Source organism: Lethenteron reissneri, chromosome 4 (genome assembly GCF_015708825.2).
Source record: "Lethenteron reissneri isolate LAM-NWPU_2019-01 chromosome 4, ASM1570882v1, whole genome shotgun sequence".
Lineage (NCBI taxonomy): Eukaryota > Metazoa > Chordata > Hyperoartia > Petromyzontiformes > Petromyzontidae > Lethenteron > Lethenteron reissneri.
In genome coordinates, this window is record NC_083782.1 from 9,628,075 (window position 1) to 9,650,128 (window position 22,054).

Consider the following 22,054-nt stretch of genomic DNA (forward strand, 5'->3'; position numbering starts at 1 on the left):
GCGCGTGAACTTTAATTTTCAGATTTTAATCGGGCACATAAACCCTGAATGCTATATTCAACCGTGGCTCATTTTTACTTTTACGGGAGAGTTTTGTTGATTTTAAATTTGAGGAAAAGTCTCAGCTGGAGTTTTTATGTGTGTGTGTACTAGCGTGGTCAACTCATGGCACCTGGGTCTGTCCCGTGACCTGCCAGCGGGCGTTGAACACTTCACGTGGCCTTAAAGTGCACATAGCCTGCCACAAGCGCCGTGGTGACGTCAACGCCACTTAGTGGAGAATTGCGGTTTTTTAACGCGGTGTAGCGGTTAGCATGCTGCGTTAACAAACCTTACGACTTGAGATCGATTCCTGCTCCCAGCCAACACCAGTAACAATTATCTGAACCGGTCTTGGGCCTCCCCTAGGTCGACTCAGCCTCAAATGAGTCCCTGGTGCGATGTGTAAACATCGCCACTGGGGAGACAAAGGCGGTCGGGCGTGGTGTTGGCCACCCACCCCTTTTCGTGTGCCGTGCCGGCTTTGATATCTGCTTGCTAACAGCACTTGCCCTTACAGTCTGTTAAGGTTATACGGGGGATCTTTTTTGGCGAGTGTTATATCGTCCTCCGCAGAGTGTGTCCTGTGAAATAAAGGATGTTGTATTGTCTGACTTTACGAGCGAGAAGTCGTCCCAGGACAATGTGGGGCCCCACAATTGCGCTGTAGCAGAACATTTTAAAATGCTCATTAAGTTTCCAAACTTTGGTAGGCTTACAGGTAACAAATATTAACAAAACATCTTAAATGCCTTAGTGCTTTGTTGGAGTTGGAACAAACTTTTCCATCGGTTTGTTATCTGTCCATGCGTGATGAAGGTAACACCAGGGGGAAGAACGAATTAATATCAACAGGATGTTATTAGTTAGAGGTTGACACGACCCAAAAAAAACAGTTGGGTACTTTTTCACTTTAATTTCAAAGCAACATCATTTCACGGCAATTCGACAGGTGATATTAATTTCAATATAATCGCTCATTTCACCTCCAAAAAATCCCAGCTCCTCATTCCAAGATGAATTGCCACCACCAATGTGTTGGTTTTTTTACTACTACTACTCCCATTCCACGCGCTGGTGGAGCAGGTCCCACAATGCACCGCACGGTGTAGGACTCCTTACGAGTGGATTTATTGTCGATTGTTGTGTTTGGGTACGTCATGATCTGGCCAAATTTGTGTCAAAAGACCCTCCCACCACCCGACAGCCAAACAAAGGAACTTGTCAAGTGATTAATCAAGGACACCACGGTACCTTGAGGCTGTGGGTGAGCGTCCAGGCTGTGAGGTCAGCGTCGAGGCTGTGAGGTCAGCGTCGAGGCTGTGACACATCCTCGGTATCCCGACTACAAAATGATGTATTTTGTGCGGTGCATCTGCCTTGACCTGGTGAAGCAAAGGGCCCCGAGGTGAGCGTTTGGCCGGCGTGCATTGCAGGTTCGTATTCTTCCTGGATGCGTGCAACCTGGACCCCGTGAAGCTCAAGTTCCGCTCCATGTCGCTGTGCGTATCCCAGTGCCCCGAGCGGCAGCTCTCCACCATGCAGGAAGTGCGACACTTTGCCGAAAACAACAGTGAGTCCCTCGCGCCATTGGCTGCATCGGTCGCCTTGTCACATGGTTCCTCCTTTCTGGCAGTCCGGGACTGGCCAGAGGGCAGCAGTTCGTAGGGCAAATTCTTGGTTGGGGGCGCCGGTCCATTCCGAGGGCCAGTGGGCTAGTCTGTGCGGGGAAATATCAAATGTGATGAGAGTAAAAGAATTAATATTTTTTTCTTTAATCACCTCGAGTGTGTTACGCTTCATTGTTCATTTACGCCCCTCCATTTGTTTTTTTGTGACCGGCCCAAATGGGCCAATGAGATCGCACAGCAAAATCGCGCTCATACGTCACATCACAAATCTAGCTAAATATGCAGTGTGTCGCGCAACCCATTAAAATAAAAAGATTCCCAATAGCCCAAATTTAGGCCGGGGTGTTTACAAAAGCCTGGGCCGATTTTTTAGTCCCCAGCCCGTCACTGCTTTCCAGTACGTGTGGCAGCGGTGGTGGCGTTGCACGTGGCCTGTAATGCAGCACCGTGGAGGCAGCAGAGGTTGGTGGATCGCACACATTTTCTTGGTTCTTTCGGTAAAGTCACGTAGAAGGGAAGTAATAAAATAATAAAAATAAAACATAATAAAATAATTATCACGACGTTTCGGCCACAACGCAAGCCGGCCCTGCGCCGCTTTTCCACTGCAGAATCCGAGCCGTGCCGCTGGCATGACGCGCGACGAGCGTGTGGCATCGGCGTCGCACTTTAAGGGTTGCTGCTTGGGACCCGAGCTAGAGTCAGGTTGCCTTGTGAGGCCAGAGTTTAATGGATTGGTTCTGTTAAATTTTGATTTAAAGCTTTCATGACTGCAGGGATTCATATTCTTGGTTCTTTCGGTAAAGTCACGTAGAAGGGAAATAATAAAATTATTGGTTCTGGCTCGGCTCTGCAAAGAAGCCAGTGGAAAACCGCATGTACCGTGAGTGCCCAGCACTCGCCTGGCTCAGGTGTGCCAGTGTAAAAATGGTTCGTGATTGCTGGCTGTCTTGTCTAGCCTGGACTGGCTATTTATTAATTAAAGTTTCTGCTAAGGTCGCCCCGCTGCCTGTAACAATCTGTTATTTTCGTGGTGTTCGGGCTCAAATTTCCAGTGGTGAGGTCATGGGTTCAATCCCTACCCTGACGCCTGTTGTATATTCGGAGTTTGCGTGTTCTCAGCCGGGTCCTCCTGTTTTTCTCTCCACATTTAGAATCGACATGCATTTCGAGTATTTGGCTGCTATAAATTTCCACGTGATAAGCCGCTTCGTTGAGCTATCACTTGTGTCCAGGTCGCATCTAAAAAATAGCTATATAGCTCAGTGGGCCTTACCTGGTAAAATAAAAAAATAGCTTAAAATGAAATAGTTTCAACTTGCTTAAATTTTAAGATGTTAGCCAAGTGACAGGAGGGCAGTGGCGTAAGAGGCCCTCGAAGGTCTTGGCAGCACCAGTCATGAGTTCTCAATCTAGGTATGCTCTGCGGCCAATCGGAGGTTTGCCTCGCCTTTCTTGGATTTTTTTTTTCACGGGTGGAGAATGGCCGGTTTCAAATCCTGAGCTGATTTTGATTTGAGAGCTTCGTAGATGAAGAGCGCCCAGTGAAGATCTCTACGTAACTCCAGCGAGCTGGGATTAGCTTCGTAGAGTAAAGCTCACCGTGATGAGTTCTAAAGGGGGCATCTAAGGTGAACCTTGGAGCTGAATGATAAAGAGGATTTAGTTGAAATTCTGATTGCGAGTTGACTCAGCGGCGGGGTCAATTATTCAAGTACCACATTGTCAGAAGACTCGGACCCTGTTAAAGTAATGTGGAATTTCAACCACTGGCTCAGAGCTGTAAACAGGAGATGTTTGGTTTCTTGTCCATCCCCCCCCCACCTCCGGTTAGCACGGTTGGCTTACGTACGGTGCGGAAGAAGGTCAACGTACACACAGAGTTACAGTGTCGATGCGGGGAAGCAGAGGGGGAGGAGTGGCTCTTGATCGACTTCTAAATTTGAACAGAGATTGACTGCTACACCAAAAATAGCAAATCGAGAAAGTGGGGAGGAGTCCCAGAAAACTGAAAATTCATTTTCAACATACAGTAGAAACATACACTTTGAGAAATAAATCACTTTGACTTCAGACTTTTAAAGGTAGGTGCAAAGATGACGATTTCTCTCCGTTCATGCGCACGCACGCACGCACGCCCGCACGTCGCGATCCATTATGGGCACGACACACGCAGTGCGAAATTACGGCTGTCCATGACATTTTGTTGAACAAGAAAAATAAATAATGGCACTTCACTGAACGGACGGAGAGATCTCAGAAATTAACCTCACACCTTAATGCATGCGATGTAACTGTTTGGGATTATATACGTGTGTTTTGTCAGTCCGTGTTTATAGCGTTTGACAAAAAGTGATATATCCATTATATTTTTTTGGCTTGCACCAAGTCATCCCTCTGTCGTATGTATGTTTGTCACAACTTCTTTCGCACTGTACGAAGCCAACCGCGCTAATTGCAAGTGCGGGGGAAGGACCACAAACTAAACACCTAAAAAGCAGTTCTCGAGAAATGAGTTTTAAATCTAAAATTGCATAGCTCCAGTGGCTTCCTAATATCCAGACGGCTGCAGACGGGCACATGAAAGCGTGCGATGCGGTGACCGTCTTTGTTAGCCAAAAGCCGCCGCTACGAAGATAACCGGAGTTCACGGGATGGTTTACTCGTAGGCAAACGCAGTGCGGAAGTGTCTGATTCCTCAACGCAGTAGGTGGACCGAGATGGTTTTTTTTGTATTCGACAGGGAAAGTTTTAAGACGGTGTTCGGTTGTGCGTGTTTTCCGTAGGCCATGAGCCACAAGGGCAATTTTTTGGGGCAATGGTTGCCACCCCCCCCGGCAGTCCAGTTCACCATGGCAGTCCAGTTCACCATGGCAGTCCAGTTTACCATGGAATTCCAGTTCACCATGGAATCCAGTTCACCATGGAATCCAGTTTACCATGGAATTCCAGTTTACCATGGAATTCCAGTTCACCATGGAATTCCAGTTCACCATGGTAGTCCAGTTCACCATGGAAGTCCAGTTCACCATGGAAGTCCAGTTCACCATGGGAGTCCAGTTTACCATGGGCAGGGTGGTCGGCAACCTCCGTCTCCGGAGCCGCATGCATCTCTTGAAAGACAGCCTCGCGACGTTATTTATTATGGACCACGCCGTCTCGTAATCACCGGAGTGCATTGCGGCTCTTGAAATACCAAGGGGTTTTGTGTTTGTTATCGAATTCGAAAAAAAATGTCTCATTGTTGTTTTCGTTGCTGACCCCTGATCTCGCATCAGCTCGTGTTACATTGCATTGAGCGAAAAAAGTCGTTTTCTTTATTGAGTTAACATTTGTGGAAATACAGCTTAGTCGTGGCTTACGGGGGAGGGGGGGCACCATCTTCAGCCACGGCATCGCGCAGCGCTGATCTTGCCCTCCTCCGCTGCTGGCTCTCCCTTCGCCGGCATCTTTGGGGATTCGGAGAATCGTCGTTTGTCTTGAGTCGCGCTATTTTTACCGTTCACAGAGGCCCATGGCCCGTGCCCACGGGCGGTCGTGCTCTCAAAGCCGAGTTGTTCTGCATCCATCAGTAGCCACCATAAAGCTCCCCCCGCTGCCAAAATTGTACGTGTGAGATTAGTGGTGGGGGGTCTCTTTTGGAGCTGGGGACTGCCTCAGCGTTGGGACATGATTTGGCTGATTTAGCCCAATCGCGACTGCCTCTCAACGGCAGAGGGGAAAGACATGGCCGCCCGATTGTAATCCTGGTGGTATTAATTTAATCACCACTCAAGCATCAGTCGGCTATGAGTCCTGTTTAACCCCAGGGTCTTGTTACGGATGTCTTAAAGGCCTCAGGCAAGTTTCCTGGCTCCAACTGCAGGACCCCCTTGACTGTTTAAGAATAAAAATAAAATTCAAATCAAAAGCACATAATTATTCCGTAAATTCCCAAGTGATGCACGGCATTGCGGGTGGATCTTATCTTGATTGTTTACAAAAATGGAAGCGAAAGCGGCGTTGGCACGTAAGGCAACGGAGTCGTAACGCGAGCGTTAAGAACACCCTTCTGTGGGCCACTTCTGTGCTTACGGTGGCGTGTGCGTTGAAAGTGTTTTTTTCCCGTGTGTGATTTATTATTCGCAGGTTCTAGCCTCTGCGATTACTCGGTGAAGCCTGCCGATTACAAAGACATCCTCGCGGGCAGCACTTGTCCCAAGCTGCCGGTGCCAGCCAGGTATTGAGCCCAGCGGGATGCAATCACCACGCCTGTTCTTCGCGCCTGACGGTCGTGCCGAAAGGCAATTAAAACTCAACTCTATTTATTTTACCAGGTAAGGCCCACTGAGCTTTTCAGACTTTTTTCACAAGCAACCGGGCCACAAATAATATCTCAACGAAGTGGCTTACGTGTAAATTTATAGCAGCCAAATACTCTAAGCGCATGTTTCTAAATGTGGAGGGGAAGAACCGGAGGACCCGGAGAAAAATCTACACGACCGCGGGGAGACGTAGACGCACAGCAAACTCAAAATATACAACAGGCGTCAGGGTCGGGATTGAACCCGCGACCTCCTGTCTACCAGGCGAGGTAGTTAACATCTCCTAGCCACCGTGATGATGATGAGAGAGAGACACGCAAACTCAAAATATACAGCAGGCGTCAGGGTCTGGATTGAACCCGCGACCTCCTGTCTACCAGGCGAGGTAGTTAACATCTCCTAGCCACCGTGATGATGATGAGAGAGAGACACGCAAACTCAAAATATACAGCAGGCGTCAGGGTCGGGATTGAACCCGCGACCTCCTGTCTACCAGGCGAGGTAGTTAACATCTCCTAGCCACCGTGATGATGATGACAGAGAGACACGCAAACTCAAAATATACAGCAGCAGGCGTCAGGGTCGGGATTGAACCCGCAACCTCCTGTCTACCAGACGAGGTAGTTAACATTTCCTAGCCACCGTGATGATGATGAGAGAGAGACACGCAAACTCCAAATATACAGCAGGCGTCAGGGTCGGGATTGAACCTGCGACCTCCTGTCTACCAGGCGAGGGAGTTAACATCTCATGACGAGATTTACGAAGAAAATAAGGTCGGGGCCCCCACCCTGTTTCGGCGTGTGTGGGTGCGGCGCTTCGATCTGTCATGTATCCCACCTGAGCCTGCGATTAAAATAGTACGTTCCCATAACTGGGGCCAGTCTGTTCGTAGGACATCCCCACTGTTGACCTCCTACGAGGTTGTCAACCTTCGAATTGATCTCGGCGATGATGGGGCCGCATTTAAACATGACGGTAGAATGCATGGGCACCTAGACATCTTGGTCTACACTTTTGAGTGGTAGTTATATTTTGTGCTGCTGTAGATATTTCAGATCACTCTGGTTGCGGTGGCTTCACTCGCATTCGGAGAGGTTGACAGGTCATATGCTGGTTTGGGGTTTGACTCGGCCCATAATTCCTCCTGGGGTTGTGAAATGTCAGCAGCAGATGTGCTTTGGAAAGACTGCCCCCCCCCCCCCCCACACAATACGTGTTTGAAATTCCCAACGCTGGCTCAGGGTTGCCTACTGTGATGAGCCCTGCCCTCTTGCTTCAGTGATTTAAGATGATTGTACAGCTGAAGCATTTAGCTGATTTTAAGTTGCTTAATCGATTACAAAATCACAATTGGTTGCTTTCATTGTGATCGATTATTACTCTAGCCCTTTAACAAACAACGCCAGTCACCCCCGACATAGTTGCCTTGCGAAGGCAGGAAACCCTCCTTGTACAAGCCACGCCCAGTGTGACGTGGCCCTGCCCATTACCGCCCATCCAGCGGTACACTTGGGAACAGGTGAGACTTGATTTTTTTTCTTTTTTGGTCTTGTTGGATTCGCCGAACACTCGAACCGAAGATTGGTACATCAGATAACCCAGCTGTAACTTGATGGATAACATCTTTATAAATTGTACTTTTAATTTAAACAATTGTAATGTTCATGTTAATGTAATTTTTGGAAAGCACTTACAATATTTGAATACACAACGTTTGTTGTTCGCAGCAGAACATGACGTCTTAAAATGTTCTGCTTCTCAATAATGTTGACATTTGACACGTTGAAACAACACTATGTTTTGATTTTTTAATTCAGTATTTGGGAGGTGACTTTAACAAGTTTTGATAACTGGTTAGCTGATATTTTAGAAGTAACATAATTCCACATTCGATCTGTGATCCTTCCTTTGTTGCTTCAATTTAATGTGCCAAGATTTAACGGCAAGATACCACAACTGTAGACTTCATAGCTTGCATTGGCTGCCCATAGATCACTCTATAATATCAGTGGTTCTTAGCCTGGGGTGCACGCACCCCCTGGGGATGCGAGATGTCCTTTCTGGGGGTGCGATTTTTTTAGAAAGTAAATCATCGAAAACACAAATTAAGCACAGGCACATAAGTACAACTACTTTGTTTCGTCAAACCTACGTATTTATTAACATTATACATTTAACGATTGAGAACCAAAAAGGTGCAGAACCACTGCGCTATATCCTTGCATGATCACAAGCTGTCAGCGCTTTAAATTCTTTTGCTAATTTCTATTCCATGAAAGTAATCGTGGAACGCAGTACTTAATAAATGCAATCTGATCAAAAAAATTAAGAACTCGTATTAACGATAACCCACCTTTGGGTAATCTCATTACAGTTGCGTTACGTTGCTAGCACGCTTACTCCGCAGTTCTGCTTTGATTCCACGCGGTGCATTCATTAGGCGCGGTATTGCAAGCGGTGTTTGTTTGTTCGACTTAGCGCTGACACTGACGGCGGGGTAATCTCTCGCTCGCCGTGTCGCGCCAATTTTGCCGAGCGGCCCTAATCCCGTCGTCGCTTTTGGAAGCGGGCGCCGCGCCGCGCCGTGCCGCTCGTTTTTTTCGCCCCCATTCCGTTTGCAGTCGCGCAGAAAAATACAATTAAAGGGCTAATGCCAATATTCTGCCACGTTCCCAAATTTTCTTGAGGCTGTTTTTGCTCGGCCTGCTTAGCAGCACGGGGAGATAAGCGGCCAGCGTAAAAGGTCACATCGGCGGCCAATTTGCATTTAATGGTTTTGTAAAAAAACATCATTCATTGCGTGTCGTCGGTGACAGTTGGCAACGTTGCGACGGCTAGCGAGGATGTAAACTTTGGCTGGCGTTTTGTCGGGGAAATTTTGACTACCTTCATTTTTTGACAGGCGTGTGTTGTCATCTCACGATACGCGGGCTGCAGAATGCTTTGTAGAAACGCTGTCAGTTGCATTAAATACCCCGCGTCCAAAATTTCGATTTAAAGCTTGCGTGACTGCAGGGATTCATCTTCTTGGTTCTTTCGGTAAAGTCACGTAGAAGGGAAATAATACAATTTTAAAAATACATCATAATAAAATAATTCTCACGACGTTTGGGCCACAACGCAAGCAGCCGTCCTCAGGTGAAGAACAGGTCTGTCGGATAAAGTGCCATTCAGATGCTGTCTTTCCAACAGACCTGTTCTTCACCTGAGGATGGCTGCTTGCGTTGTGGCCGAAACGTCGTGAGAATTATTTTATTATGTTTTATTTTTATTACTCCGCGTCCGTCGTAAATTGTGTTACGGTTGGGTTATATATTTCGTGCGTCGCTTACATGTCGTGCATCTGCTTCTGCATTGCTAATTTTATTTTCAGTGCTGTGGCATCAGCGCGTCATCGGTGCACATAATATAGTGCCGGTGCTGTCGTTGCCTCGGCTTTCATATCTGGGCTGGGTGTCGCGCGCCTGTAACTCAGCACTTTGGAAGCGAGCATTGGTGAATCCGCCGTAGAACCTCCAAACTCTCCAAACCCCACTGGGCTTGCAGGATGGCTGGAGGCAGTAGATTTTTGAATCCGTCTTTGCGGAAGTCTTGGTACCCCAGTTTGCATCCACGTGCAAGACGCTCGCAAAACGGAATTTGCCGCATGTAATTCGAGACCGTTCTGAAAAAGAGTATTTAAATTCAGAGAGGCTTTCCTGAATTAAGGACATTATTATTATAAATCCCACACAGCATTCAGCGATGGCTGCTGCCAACTCACAAATTGTACCAGTCAATATGAGTTGTTGCGTAGTCATTTGACCATCATTCATTTCGTCTGGGATGGGGGATCGTTGTGTTGTATAAATTCTCGGCAGAGATGGTTTTACTTGTGCGACCATGTTGACGCTTTTTCAATGCCGTCTTCTGGTTTGAAGTCTCGCCACGTCACACCAATACACGCTCCGATCTCTCCGCTGGCTCCCAGTCTCCAGTCCCACGAGATCGCCGACAGAATTGTCCTCACCCTCTTCAAGATCCCCCATGGACTGTGTCCCCCTCATTACTTCTCATCTCTACATTTAGAATCATGCATTTAGATGATTTTGACCGCTATACAGTAAAACCTTGGATTGCGAGTTACTTGGTCTGCGAGCGTTTTGCAAGACGAGCAAATTTTTTAAATAAATATTAATTTGATTAACAAGCGAGGTCTTGCAATGCGAGTAGTACGTGTATACGCTTTGTCTGCCGAGCGTCACGTGATCACAACTGATATACGAGTGCTTTGGATTACAAACACGTTTCGGGAACGAATTATGCTCGCAATCCAAGGTTTTACTGTGTAGGTTTCCACGAGATAAGTCACTTTGTTGTTGAGTTATCGTTTGTGGCCAGGTCGCTTCTGAAAATAAAACTAAAAGCTCAGTGGACTTCACCTGGTAAGATAAAAAAATGTTGGTGTTATTGGCATATATTTTTTATAGTTTTTTGTTTACCTTTCCTATACTTTGCACTCGTATCACATCTATGTATTGTTTGTTGTAACGTTTTGACCCCCATGCCCCTACTGAACGTCTGTGGAAAAAGAGCTTCATAGCTCATCGGATTCTTCTTGCGGTATAAATACTGATTAGCGTTATACTCCTTCACTTACTCTGCGCTCCAACAACCAAAGGCCTTCTGTTGAAGCTCCCGGGTCAGCCGTCACACAATTGCTGGTTGCCCCTCTTCCTCCACTGCGCCCATCATCTGGAAGCTCCCTCCCAGCCATCCATGCTGTCGATTCCCCGCTCCTGTTCTCAAGTACAGCCTTCACAAACCTCCTATTAAATTTCGATTTAAAGCTTTCGTGACTGCAGGGATTCATCTTCTTGGTTCTTTCGGTAGAAGGGAAATAATAAAATAATAAAAATTAAACATAATAAAATAACTCTTTATCAACACAAATTATTTTATTATGTTTTATTTTTATTTTTTTCGTTTACGTGACTTTACCGAAAGAACCAAGAAGATAAACCTTCTGTTCTTCCCCGCCCCGTCACCGGCTGCCACGATTCACGAGTGTCACTGTTGTTGTATGGCGCCGGGAGCTGCGGTTTTTACCGATCAACTCTTTATCAACACAAATTGAATTGTACTGTGACCTTTAAGCAGGGTGGCGTGCCCGCAGGGTGGCGCCCCTCACAGAAAGAGGCCCCTTCGTTAGATTTCCGACTCCTTTCTGTGTCGTGTTTGTATGTTCTCTCCCTGCTGTGCGTTGGTTCCCATCTGGTTCTCGCTGTTTCTTCCCCACGGCTAAGGAGAAAAAATACAATGCAACATCCCAATGCGAGAAGGATACCTGCAAATTGCTCAATTGAGATTGTACGCAGCAGAAGCAACAGAAACATTGCCCCCGCTGCTCCACCGCTGTGGAAACTTGGTTTGGGCCCTCCTGAAAACGAGTTGATACTAACTCATCGAAGCCTCGCTGGGAAAAAAATAACAATGGTTGTGGGTGGCGGTAGCACGCAACGTGCGTGTGTTGGTGGTGTTGTTTGGCTTTTGGCTCGCCATCCAACAAAGACGGGCACCGCATCGAGCGCTTTCAAATGCACTTCTGCGGCCATCTGGAACCGCTCTTCTGTCAGATATTAGGAAGTCACTGGAGCTTTTCACTTCATAATAATCTAGATTGAAAACTCATTTCTTTAGAACTGCCTTTTGTGTTTAGTGTTATTGTCTTTCCCCCGCACCTCCAACTAGCGCGGTTGGCTACGTACGGTGAAAAATAATTTCCTCCTTCACACGTACGTACGTACGTGCGTCGTTGTTGTTGTTGTTGCCCGTCCCGTGTGTGTTTGCCGTCGGCAGCAAGCCGGTGCTGCACCGCTGCGTGCCCACGAACATCACGTGCTTCATCAAGTTTGCCGAGACGGTGGCCGGCGTCATCAACAGCAATGACATCTTCCACAAGGTGATCAGCGGCATCATGAACAGCAAGGACGTCATCATCGGCCTCTGCTTCCTCGCGCTCGGTACGAATCGGCGTGACAACAAGAAAGGTCTCCCCCGTGTCGTCTTGACAGACTTTTGGGGCGAGTGCTGTGAAGCGAGCGACTGTGAAGGCCGGCACGGCAACAACGTTCATCGCACGCACAGTGCCCAACGCCCCATTCGAGAGCGAGGACTCTGGACAATTTTCTTAGATTTTTTTCGGTAAAGTCACTTGGGTAAAAAATAATACAAATAAAATAATAAATGACAATAAATCTATTATATCACGACGTTTCGGAGGCAACACAAGTCTCCGTCTTCAGGTGGGACCGTCACAGCTAAATTTACTGTATCAAGATACAGTAGACGGAGACTTGTGTTGCCTCCAAAACGTCGTGATTTAATTGATTTCTTCTCATTTATTATTATTTTATTTGAATTATATTTTACCTACGTGACTTTACCGAAAAAACCTAAGAGTATGAATCCTTGCAGTCACGAAAGCTTCAAATCTAAAATACACGCTGGACAACTTCCAGGTCTTAACAATTTCACGAATAATATAATGACGTAATGAAGTTTCATTTTTCCTGATGATGATTAAATATATATTCCTACGAACAAAAAAATATTCACTGATTTATTGCACTCTGGGATAAGTGGAACGTTATGTTAATGTTCTGAATTGCTCGTGGAGCAGTAGTAATTGTGGCACAATCTCGCAACACTTGCACTTTATACAAGAAGCTACACGAAACGCTCGTAAATTAAATGGGCCAAACGTCCCAATGCAGGACCCCTCCTGCATTGGACTCGGTGATTTTATATCGACGTCACAGTTTTCCGACACACAATCCAGACGAAACACTGCATTCATTTCCCACAAAGGTATCTGTTGGAGCTCGGAAACACGTGTCTTTTCAAGGGCAGCCACTTGCAAGAAGCCAATTAAAAAGTTTTCACAACTGGCTCCCGGGGTGAAATAACTTCTCACTAATAACTCGAAAAGAGCCGGTGTCTGAATTGAATCTTGACTTAAAGCTTTCATGACTGCAGGAATTCATATTCTTTGGGTCTTTCGGTAAAGTCACGTAGATAGGTTCAAAGAAAATAATTTATTTTCAACAATTTATTTTCTTTTAACCTATCTACGTGACTTTACCGAAAGACCCAAAGAATACGTCTTAAGTGAGTTTTGTTGCCAAAAGGAATTGTGCTGCAATGCGTTTAAGTATGTGTTGTTTACTATATATTACACACTGTTAATATTATCAAGTGATATATTCAGCAGGATATTGACACGTCATTTACGTAGCACATATCGCACTGGAGCGAAGGTTTGTACGTTGAACGTCTATCGTGGACAACTTGGACAGCTTAATGTGTTAAAGAGCATAGATTGTATATGCTAATGATTAATTAATAATATGCTAATGATTAATGAATAATATGGTAATGATTAATTAATTGTTCATCCATGACAACCTCTCTTGAGTGTCAAGACTTTTTCAGGAAGGTCCTATATTGAGATGTTCAGCCAATTCCTCTGTGAGGAGCGTATTGTCCGCGAGTTCAAATGTTCTGAATTAAGTCAATTGCCAAAAACTCCAGCCCCCACTGTATATATAGTTGTCAGGCAATGCTAATTATGACGCTAGTTAAGGTGTTTTCAATCCTGTAGATGCACGGAAGTCGATATTTGCTGTTTCACGTGATGCCGATTTTAACCCTTTGCCCTTCCGAGACATCTGCACGTGGCAGGGTGGGGTTCCCCGTTCACCGCGGAATCCCGGAACGCGCAAGCGGTCCGGCGTTAATTTTATTTTAAGAGAGGCCGTAGCGCCGCTGTTTGTAAGACTTTGTTACTCACCGCAGAGAAGCATAGCGGCACGACCGCCAATAGCTGCCTCTACGACAGCTGGCGCCAAACTGCGCCACACACCCTCCCGCTTGGCCTTTTCCGTAACGGAATCGGAAGAAAAAATTGACGACGTTACGCGTGTACCTCGTCGGAATGGTGTGGAGGGCGTCCTCATTTGACTCCGTTGTCGTGTCTGCGTGGCAGTGCTGTCCATCATAATGATGCTGGTTATCCGCTACATCTCCACGGTGCTCGTGTGGATCCTCACCATCCTGCTCATCCTGGGCTCGCTTGGTACGTACGGCACAGAGAGAGAGAAGCTTCGCCCACCACCTCTCTTTCCCCACCCCCCCCACCCGGTCCGTTATCTCATGCTGCCAATGATGGTGGTTTGGAGAGAATGCTCAAGTCAACTCGGAAGGGCATAACTTCCAATACCAGTCGACGGATATACTATCCTATGCTATTTTATTTTACCAGGTAAGTTCCACTGGATATCGCTCTTTTTCAGAAGCCACCTGGCTATCACAAATGACAGCTGCTCACCAGAGTGGCTTATCGCGTGGAAATGTCATCGCAGTCAAATACTGTAAACGTGCGTTTTAAAACTGGGAGGGGAAAAATCCACGCGTTCACGGGAAGAGAGACACCGCAAACTCCAAATATACAGCAAGCGTCACGGTTTGGGTTGAACCCACGGCCTCCTGTGTACCAGGCGGGGCAGTTAACAACTCGCCAACGGGGCGCCCCACATGCTCGGCCTGTCGTCGTCGCTGTGGGGTCAATAAAACGGCGACCGTTGTGTGTGAAGTCGACAGTGTTCCACCCTTGGGAGAGCGTGGCCCCCTCCTCAGAGCAACGTGGAATTTCCATCCAGAGCAGAAGGCCCACGAGCCGACGTTGCCCTGCTCAATTGCCTGTTTGATCCAGGATTGATTCGATTTGACTGTTGGTGTATTTGTTCAGTACATTTTCCTGAACACAAGTCTCACTGAACAGGGGTTTGCTGCCCATGAAGGCCAAACTATTTTCTGCTTGCCGAGTGAGTTAATCAGGATGAGGTTTGTAATAGGATCCTAATGCCTTGACTAATGCCCAATGCTGATGTGTTCTAAATCCTCAATGCTGAGTTGATAAAACTAGGCTCAATGCTAGATATAGAGGCTCTTTCCTGAACGTATATTCTCATAAAAATCCAAAGGTGTGTGAGAGTATACGATGTTTTTTGCCAGTTATCAACTGAAAGCAGCTTACCGAGAGTTTCAGTTTTCATCTTGGTTCTTTCGGTAAAGTCACGTAGAAGGGAAATACTAAAAATAAAACATAATAAAATATTGTATTATTTCCCTTCTACGTGACTTTACTGAAAGAACCAAGAAGAGGAATCCGCTGCAGTCACGAAAGCTTTAAATCGAAATATCATTTTATTTGGTATAGCCCTGTGAGCCATTCGGCTCTTGAATCGGGTGCAACCGCAACAAACAAAAACATGAACAAGAAACATCTTAAAGTCACTACGCGCCCATCGATTAATGATATTTATTAAAAACCGAGAGGATTTTAAAACGAGTAAGAAAATCGTACGAGGTGCTGTTCACACAAAACAGGACCCTGGATTGTTGCGCAGACTCCAATACAGCGTTCCCTTGGTTAACGATATTAATTGGTTCCACGAAAACCATCGTTAAGGTAATTTACCGCTAATCAAATACGGGAACTGCATGTTAAAGACTTAATTTGTTCCAAGACGATCGGAAGTTGGCCTTTTTCACCCTAAAAACATAGTTTATAATATTCAAACATGCAATTTTAATAAATACACGTTATAAAAACATTAAAGCGTTAATGTTAATAAAAAAACATGGTTAAATAATGAATAAATGGAACGTAAAAATCTGCATGCATAGAGCATAAAATACAAGTTCTTACTCTCGGCTAAGAAGATTTTTGGCTTAAATGGCGTCGCTGATTGGCCAAGGTCTGCCAACTCCACTTGGGGGAGCTGCGATTGGCCGAAATTGACGGGGCCCGCGTGATATCGTAAACTTATCGTGAAGAGAAACAGTGGGGCCGGACCCCTTTGGGAGGAAGATCGTTTATCGAAATATCGTTAATCGATCAACGAACAACTGTATTGTGTTGTTTTTATTATACATATGTTCATAAGCATACTTTTCAGGAGTACATGGATCAGATTTGATGTTTTGTAGGCTTCACAGAGTGGCCACTGACGATGGGAAACATCCTCGAGGGTGTTGGGGCAAGTGAACGTGTTGGCGGTTCTACACCGGTGGTGTGCGGTATATATAAAAAATAAAAATCACTTTTCGTGCAACAATTTTTTATTTTCCCCGCAATTCGCAGCCCCATCAGAAAATCTTGCGTGGTGGATGGTGCGTCACAAAATCGGTTCTCGTGATGTCGAAACAGTCGGAAGACGAACGGTTATGAGCAGCTAAACACACGAGGAAGCTTCGCAGTCTGTCGCCGTATAGCAGCCTCCAGCCATGATGACTGGCTCTGTGCTCCAAAGGCAGATTAGACTCCTCTTGCCCGAGACTTGGTCGGGACGGTTCCTCGATTCATTCCCGGAGTCATTTATGTTGGCGGATGGCGGCATCGAGAGATTACCACTCGCGGCGTCGCACATTCGAATGGGGAAAGCGGCTGCCGAATTTTAAGTGCAACTTCTGATGGAGAGTCTGCAGCTCGCTCAAGGGCAACGGCAACATCGTCAGACTGCGTTACGAGGACCGGTGTGTTACGTTGCACCGGCGTACCCCCAATACGTCCAAATACTCGCGTAATTGGACACATCGGATCTGAGCGCTGCCCCGGGGTGTGAGCTGTTACCGCTGTACCCATAGCAGCAGCCGCCCCCAGGCAGTGATTGTCAGAGCACTGCTGTATCCATTGAACCCTGCCACATAAATAAAACAATATATAAACCTCTTTTTCCAGGACAGATTGTGACAGCACTTTTGGGTAGGAGTCACAGCGCTAGAGGGATGACTTACGCTTCTTTTTACCGGCTTTATAAACTTTTGCCGAAGTGAAAGCAAACTTGTGAGTGAATACCGGCAGCGCATCACCGTTTGTTTGAGCTGGTATTTAAATCTCTCCATGGCCTTGCCTCACCGTGCCCCGCTTCCACTCTCAATCTCTCCTCCTACTGCTCACCGTTCCTCCCCGTCTCCTTGTGCACCATCCACCGTTTCTGCTCCTTTTCCCTACTCTCTGCCCCCTTGCACTTGTAACAAACTTCCCCTCCACATGAAGCGGCGAGCACCCTCCCTGTCCACTTTCCACTCCTCCCTCAAGACTCCCGCCTCTTCTCCCTGGCCCCATCTTATCCTCTATCCCTAGGCACCCACTGTAATTCCCATACACACTAAACCTCCCTCCCCCATACCCCATCACCGTATCACCTTTAGCTCCACTCATTGTACTGCTCATAACCCTTTTAAAGCGCCTTGCATAACAGCGCTATATAAATATAAGATATACACACACACGTAACACCGCCGCCGCTCGTCTGAGGATTAAACGCGAGAAAAGTCCATGTCGGGGAGCCTTGCTCTACGGCGTGCACAAAGAACAAATTCGTCCGCGTTTACTCGCCCGCCTTGTTCTCGGCCGCGCGAATTCGCGCTTCGCCGGCCCTGCCACGCGAAGTGGTTTGCCTTGTTCCTCCCAGTCCACGCCGACAGACTCGGGAATTCATTACCTCCTCCCCCCCCCTTTGCCTTTCCATCCCATCGCAGTGCGTACTTTTTGTCGTCGTCGTTAAATCTGATGTCGGCCACTTGCCCCATCCACTCGAGTGTTTCCGATGTGGATTAGATTCACAGTAGGCTCTTCTGTGAGCGAATGTGTTGTTCAAGCGAGTAAGTGCAGTCACACGCACTCGCCAGCCTTCGCTCTCGAGCACTTCCCGTGTTGCGCAAGGTGTGCGGTTATAAAAGAGTTGATAATTACACTAACACAATTTTTGCTCCTTTTGTAGTAAGTGTTATTTCGAAATTGCTTAGCCTAAAAAGTATAGAAAATTACCTATTTTCCAGAACATCCCAGATAGATTCCGTGCTGAGTAAACTTGGAGTAACTTCCTAGAACATTTCTAACTCCTGCAAGTTTCACCACTATCTTCTTTTTCTCGTCGTTTGCCGTCCGCGTTACCTTCAGCAGTGTTTTGATCGTGTCGGTGAGCGGTAGCGTGACCCCTGTCCCCCCGCCCCGCCTCAGTTTTATGTTCCCTTCCTTTCATAGCAGTTTGAAGATCACTCTTGAATCAAATGGCCATTCTCCTCCGTTCAGAGTTTCTGTACAAATCGTATGTATGATAACAACCTCACCTGCTTATTTCAATGTTGACTATTAGTTAATTAATTTCCTCTTACGTCCAATTATTTAAACTCTTCATTTGCTGCTGGGGTTTTTTTTTCAATTTGAAAAGCACGAGCGTGATATGGGATGAAGTGGGCTGCGGGGGTTGGGGGGGGGGGGTACAGAAATTGCGTGGAACGAAGTCCGAACTCGGTGCCTCCTGGGTTCTGGGAAGGCGAGGAGCGTGAGACATGCTGCCCCCCCCCCACTCGCGACGTAGGGGACTTGACTTAAAGCTTTCGTGACTGCAGGAATTCATATTCTCCGGGTCTTTCGGTAAAGCCACGTAGATTAGAAAAAAAATAATAATAAATATCACTACGTTTCGATTTCTACTTACGCGGCTTTACCGAAAGACCCAAATTATAGTGGGGGACTTGCGAGCAGTTAGAATGTCGGCGGGTCTTTACAATTGGTGGTGGTCCAAATTCGCTTTCGTCTCAGAGTTGACAGCTCTCCCCGTGTCTCGCGGTGCTCTGCACATTTCTTTGCAGTATTCCCTCCAAACTTTCTATTTCTATGAGAGAGTGTACCGATCCCTGGCCTCAGTGGGATCCAGTCTGGGCCTCAATATTTTTGGACGACATCCGATCTGGAATTCTATTTTCCGATTAACTGGGTGTGCCTAAGAGCCAAGAGAAAAAACTGTTGAAACGTGGGACCGTATTCCGCACTGTGAAAAGGCCAATTGACACGGGAGTGCATGAAAAATTAACTACTACTGTAGAAAGTGAAACCTTCAAAGGAGTAGGTTTAGGTACCTGTGGTGGGAAATTAACATCCAAGCAAGCTGCACCAAAAAACAACCTTGCGGATCTCGTCAAGGAGCATTAACCAATATCACGCAAACTGTGGGCATCCACGCAGCGGCTTTTGCCTAACTATTAAACCAAGATGGTCGCTTCATCGCACGCTTTCAGATGCGCTTCTGCGGCCGTGTGGAACGCTCTTCCTGCCGACGTTAGGAATCCACTGGAGCTGTGCACTTTTAAATCATCGCCTAGATTGTAAACTCATTTGTTTGGAACTGCTTTTTACGTTTAGTTTGTTGTCCTTTCCCTGCACCTCCGATTAGCACGGTTGACTACGTACGGTGCGAAAGAAGTTCAACATACATACGAACACGAGCTATGGCAAGGGTTAACTTGACACAGATAAATATCTGGAGGAACAAAGCATTAACAAATGAAAACTGGGACTTGTAATTTCAACTGTCTTGCCACTTTTGTTGTACGGACGGATAATCGTTGGCAGTGAAGAAAAGCGATGAGCCAAGAATAGAATGATGTGTAGATGTGATGCTACAGACTCATACTTCACACTCCCCGGAGAGCAGAAAGTACAAACGAGTCGGTACATGAAAGGATTTTCAAACAGAAGAGCACACTCCTGCACACGATTGAAAACGGGAGCCACTTTTGGTGTATCGTGAGAAGTAGCTGTAGAGAAGATAATCGTTTGATGTCTGCGGTGGGAAGAGGTTGTGAAAACAAGATTGGAAGACGGCATTAGAGGGAAGATTGAAATGCAGGAAGAGCAGAGCAAGCCAAATTAAAACGAAACTATTTTTTATTTTTCCAGACCGGGCCTGCTAGATGTTTTTCAGACGTGACCTAGCCACAAATGACAACTCAACGAAGTGGCTTATAGCGTGGAAATTTATAGCAGCCAAATACTCTAAAAAGCACGTTTCTAAATGTGGAGGGAAAACCGGAGGGCCCGGAGAAAAATGCACGTGACCACGGGGAGAGAGACATGCAAACTTCAAATTTTTTGGCGTCAAGGTTGGGATCGAACCCATGTCCTCCTGCATAGCAGGCGAGGTAGTTAACATCTCCTGGCCACCGTGACGGCCCTGAGACCTGAGAGAGACGAGCGCGTTGCCCATCATGGATGCTGCAAATGCCAGCAGGGGATCGGCTAGATAACTGAAAACGGCATGAAAAGTTCGTCATATTTTTAAGGCCGTGTTGTTGACTAATGTTTCGAGTATTTTAGAGACTCGAGCGCCATGCCAAATAAAGGCAATAATCATAATTGTGCGGGTTCACAACGGCGCACATTATCTCACGAATGACAGTGGCCGCAGAGTGCTGCAAGCGTGCAGCGAGATGATGGCGTTCCAGGTGGAGCGGCGGGGGAGGGACGCTGCCAGCACTGAGCACAACGCCTGGCAAGGACAGTCGCGGTCCGATGGCGAGCGGACAGGAGACGGTCTGCCGTGAGCCGCAGGGCAGCGTGACGAGCAGCGAAGGAAGATTTTACGGGGGACAACCAAAAGTAGATCTGATACTAAGCGTCATTAATTTTAGCACGCCCGAGTTGAAAATGACTCACTTTCCCCGTCTTTATTTACGTCCGTTACATTGCGGTCGTTTCATCGGCTTCGTGTGACGCGGTGAATGTGTTCTGCTCGGAAGCCTCGTCGCCGATTGTCCCCCGTCATGAAAATATTTTTTTATCTTCACTCGTTCAAAATATGTCAAGGTTTAAAGTGGTGGTTTCAGCCACCAGTGTTAGAAAATCTACATTCCTATGGCAAGGGGCGAGTCTGTTCCGTAAGTTGTGCAGTAGAACCACGCGGAGACGGGGAGTACTACAAGGGTTGTTGCCCTTTACTAAATCACTGTCGCACTCGACATCCTACGCTCACACCAGTGTAGGTGCACTCTCTCTTGGTCCTTTACCCCACACACTGAATACCATTTGGGTCCTACCCTCGGCTTCACTTTCACTCGTCTGCCTGGAGCGGGGGGTTCAGCCAACACCACTCCGCGACGAGGAGGGAGAGACCCCTTGCAGCCGATCTTTACCCTGGCTCCCCACGACGACCTCACCTTCGTCACGGGGGGTGGTCCCCCTTAAGAACCCCTTGGGCGGCTCCACCCCCCAGCTCGGACCCGCCTTTGTTCCCGAAGGGGCCCCTTGCGCCGCCCGTGACGTTACGTCATCCTTGGCTGTCAACCCTGCTCGCACCTCCTTCTGTTCAACACCTCATTGGTTACTCACAATACTCCTCGACACGTAGAACAACAGCCGTTGACATCCCACAAAGCGCTGATACTTTAGCTACCCCATGCAAGGATAATGGATTGAGTTCAATCACTGCCGGAGGCGGATCTCGAAACTTCCCAGGGTGCTGGTCTCGAAATGTCAACGTTTCTTTAAACGGGAACCTCCTTGAATTAACATCGATAAGAAATCGAATGTGCTTCCGCTGGCAATTATAAATAAAATGCCAACGTTACTGGGACTTGAAGGGAGGCGGCGGGGTGGACGGATCACTCCTATGTTTCCTCGACATATCGGACAGTGGTGACGGACCACAAGCGAAAGCCAAAGCCGCCGTTGTCAGCTTTTACAAGAGGAAAGGTGGCAAATCTGTAGCGTGATGTGTCGCCCCCTATCCCTTGGCTGGCGGGTAGCCTTTGAGAAACAACGTCGCTCCATAATAAAAGTCTCACTCAAATCATCGAGGTACAAGTCCAACCATCGTGGGAAAGAAACTAAACCGAGAAAAATGTAATTTTACCAGGTAAGGCCCACTGAGCTATGTATTATAGCTCGCTTTCAGAATTGACCAGGCCGCAAATGATAGCTCTACCCAGTGACTTATCACATGGCAATTTATAGTCGCAGTCACAATACCCATAGACGCATGATGTTGATTCTAAGTGTGGAGGGAAAAACCGGAGGGCCCGGAAGAAATATGCACGCGACCACAGAGAGAGAGAGACACGCAAACTCCAAATATACAGCAGCAGCCGTCGGGGTCGAGATCGAACCCACGAACCTCCTGCACACCAGGCGGTGTAGTTAATTAACAGCGACGAATTGTGAATCATCCACGTATATTTGTGTGACTGTGG

General features: G+C 47.0%; 1 protein-coding gene across 2 annotated transcripts in view; it reads left to right on the top strand.

The window, feature by feature from the left end:
- SLC44A1 (solute carrier family 44 member 1) overlaps positions 1–22,054 on the top strand; it is a 78,206-nt gene that overhangs the window by 25,203 nt on the left and 30,949 nt on the right. For both annotated transcript variants that reach the window (XM_061564623.1, XM_061564632.1), the window contains exons 4-7: positions 1,476–1,612; positions 5,799–5,889; positions 11,816–11,979; positions 14,004–14,093. In XM_061564623.1, the coding sequence (XP_061420607.1) occupies positions 1,476–1,612; positions 5,799–5,889; positions 11,816–11,979; positions 14,004–14,093 (482 nt within the window). The remainder of the gene's footprint in view (positions 1–1,475; positions 1,613–5,798; positions 5,890–11,815; positions 11,980–14,003; positions 14,094–22,054) is intronic.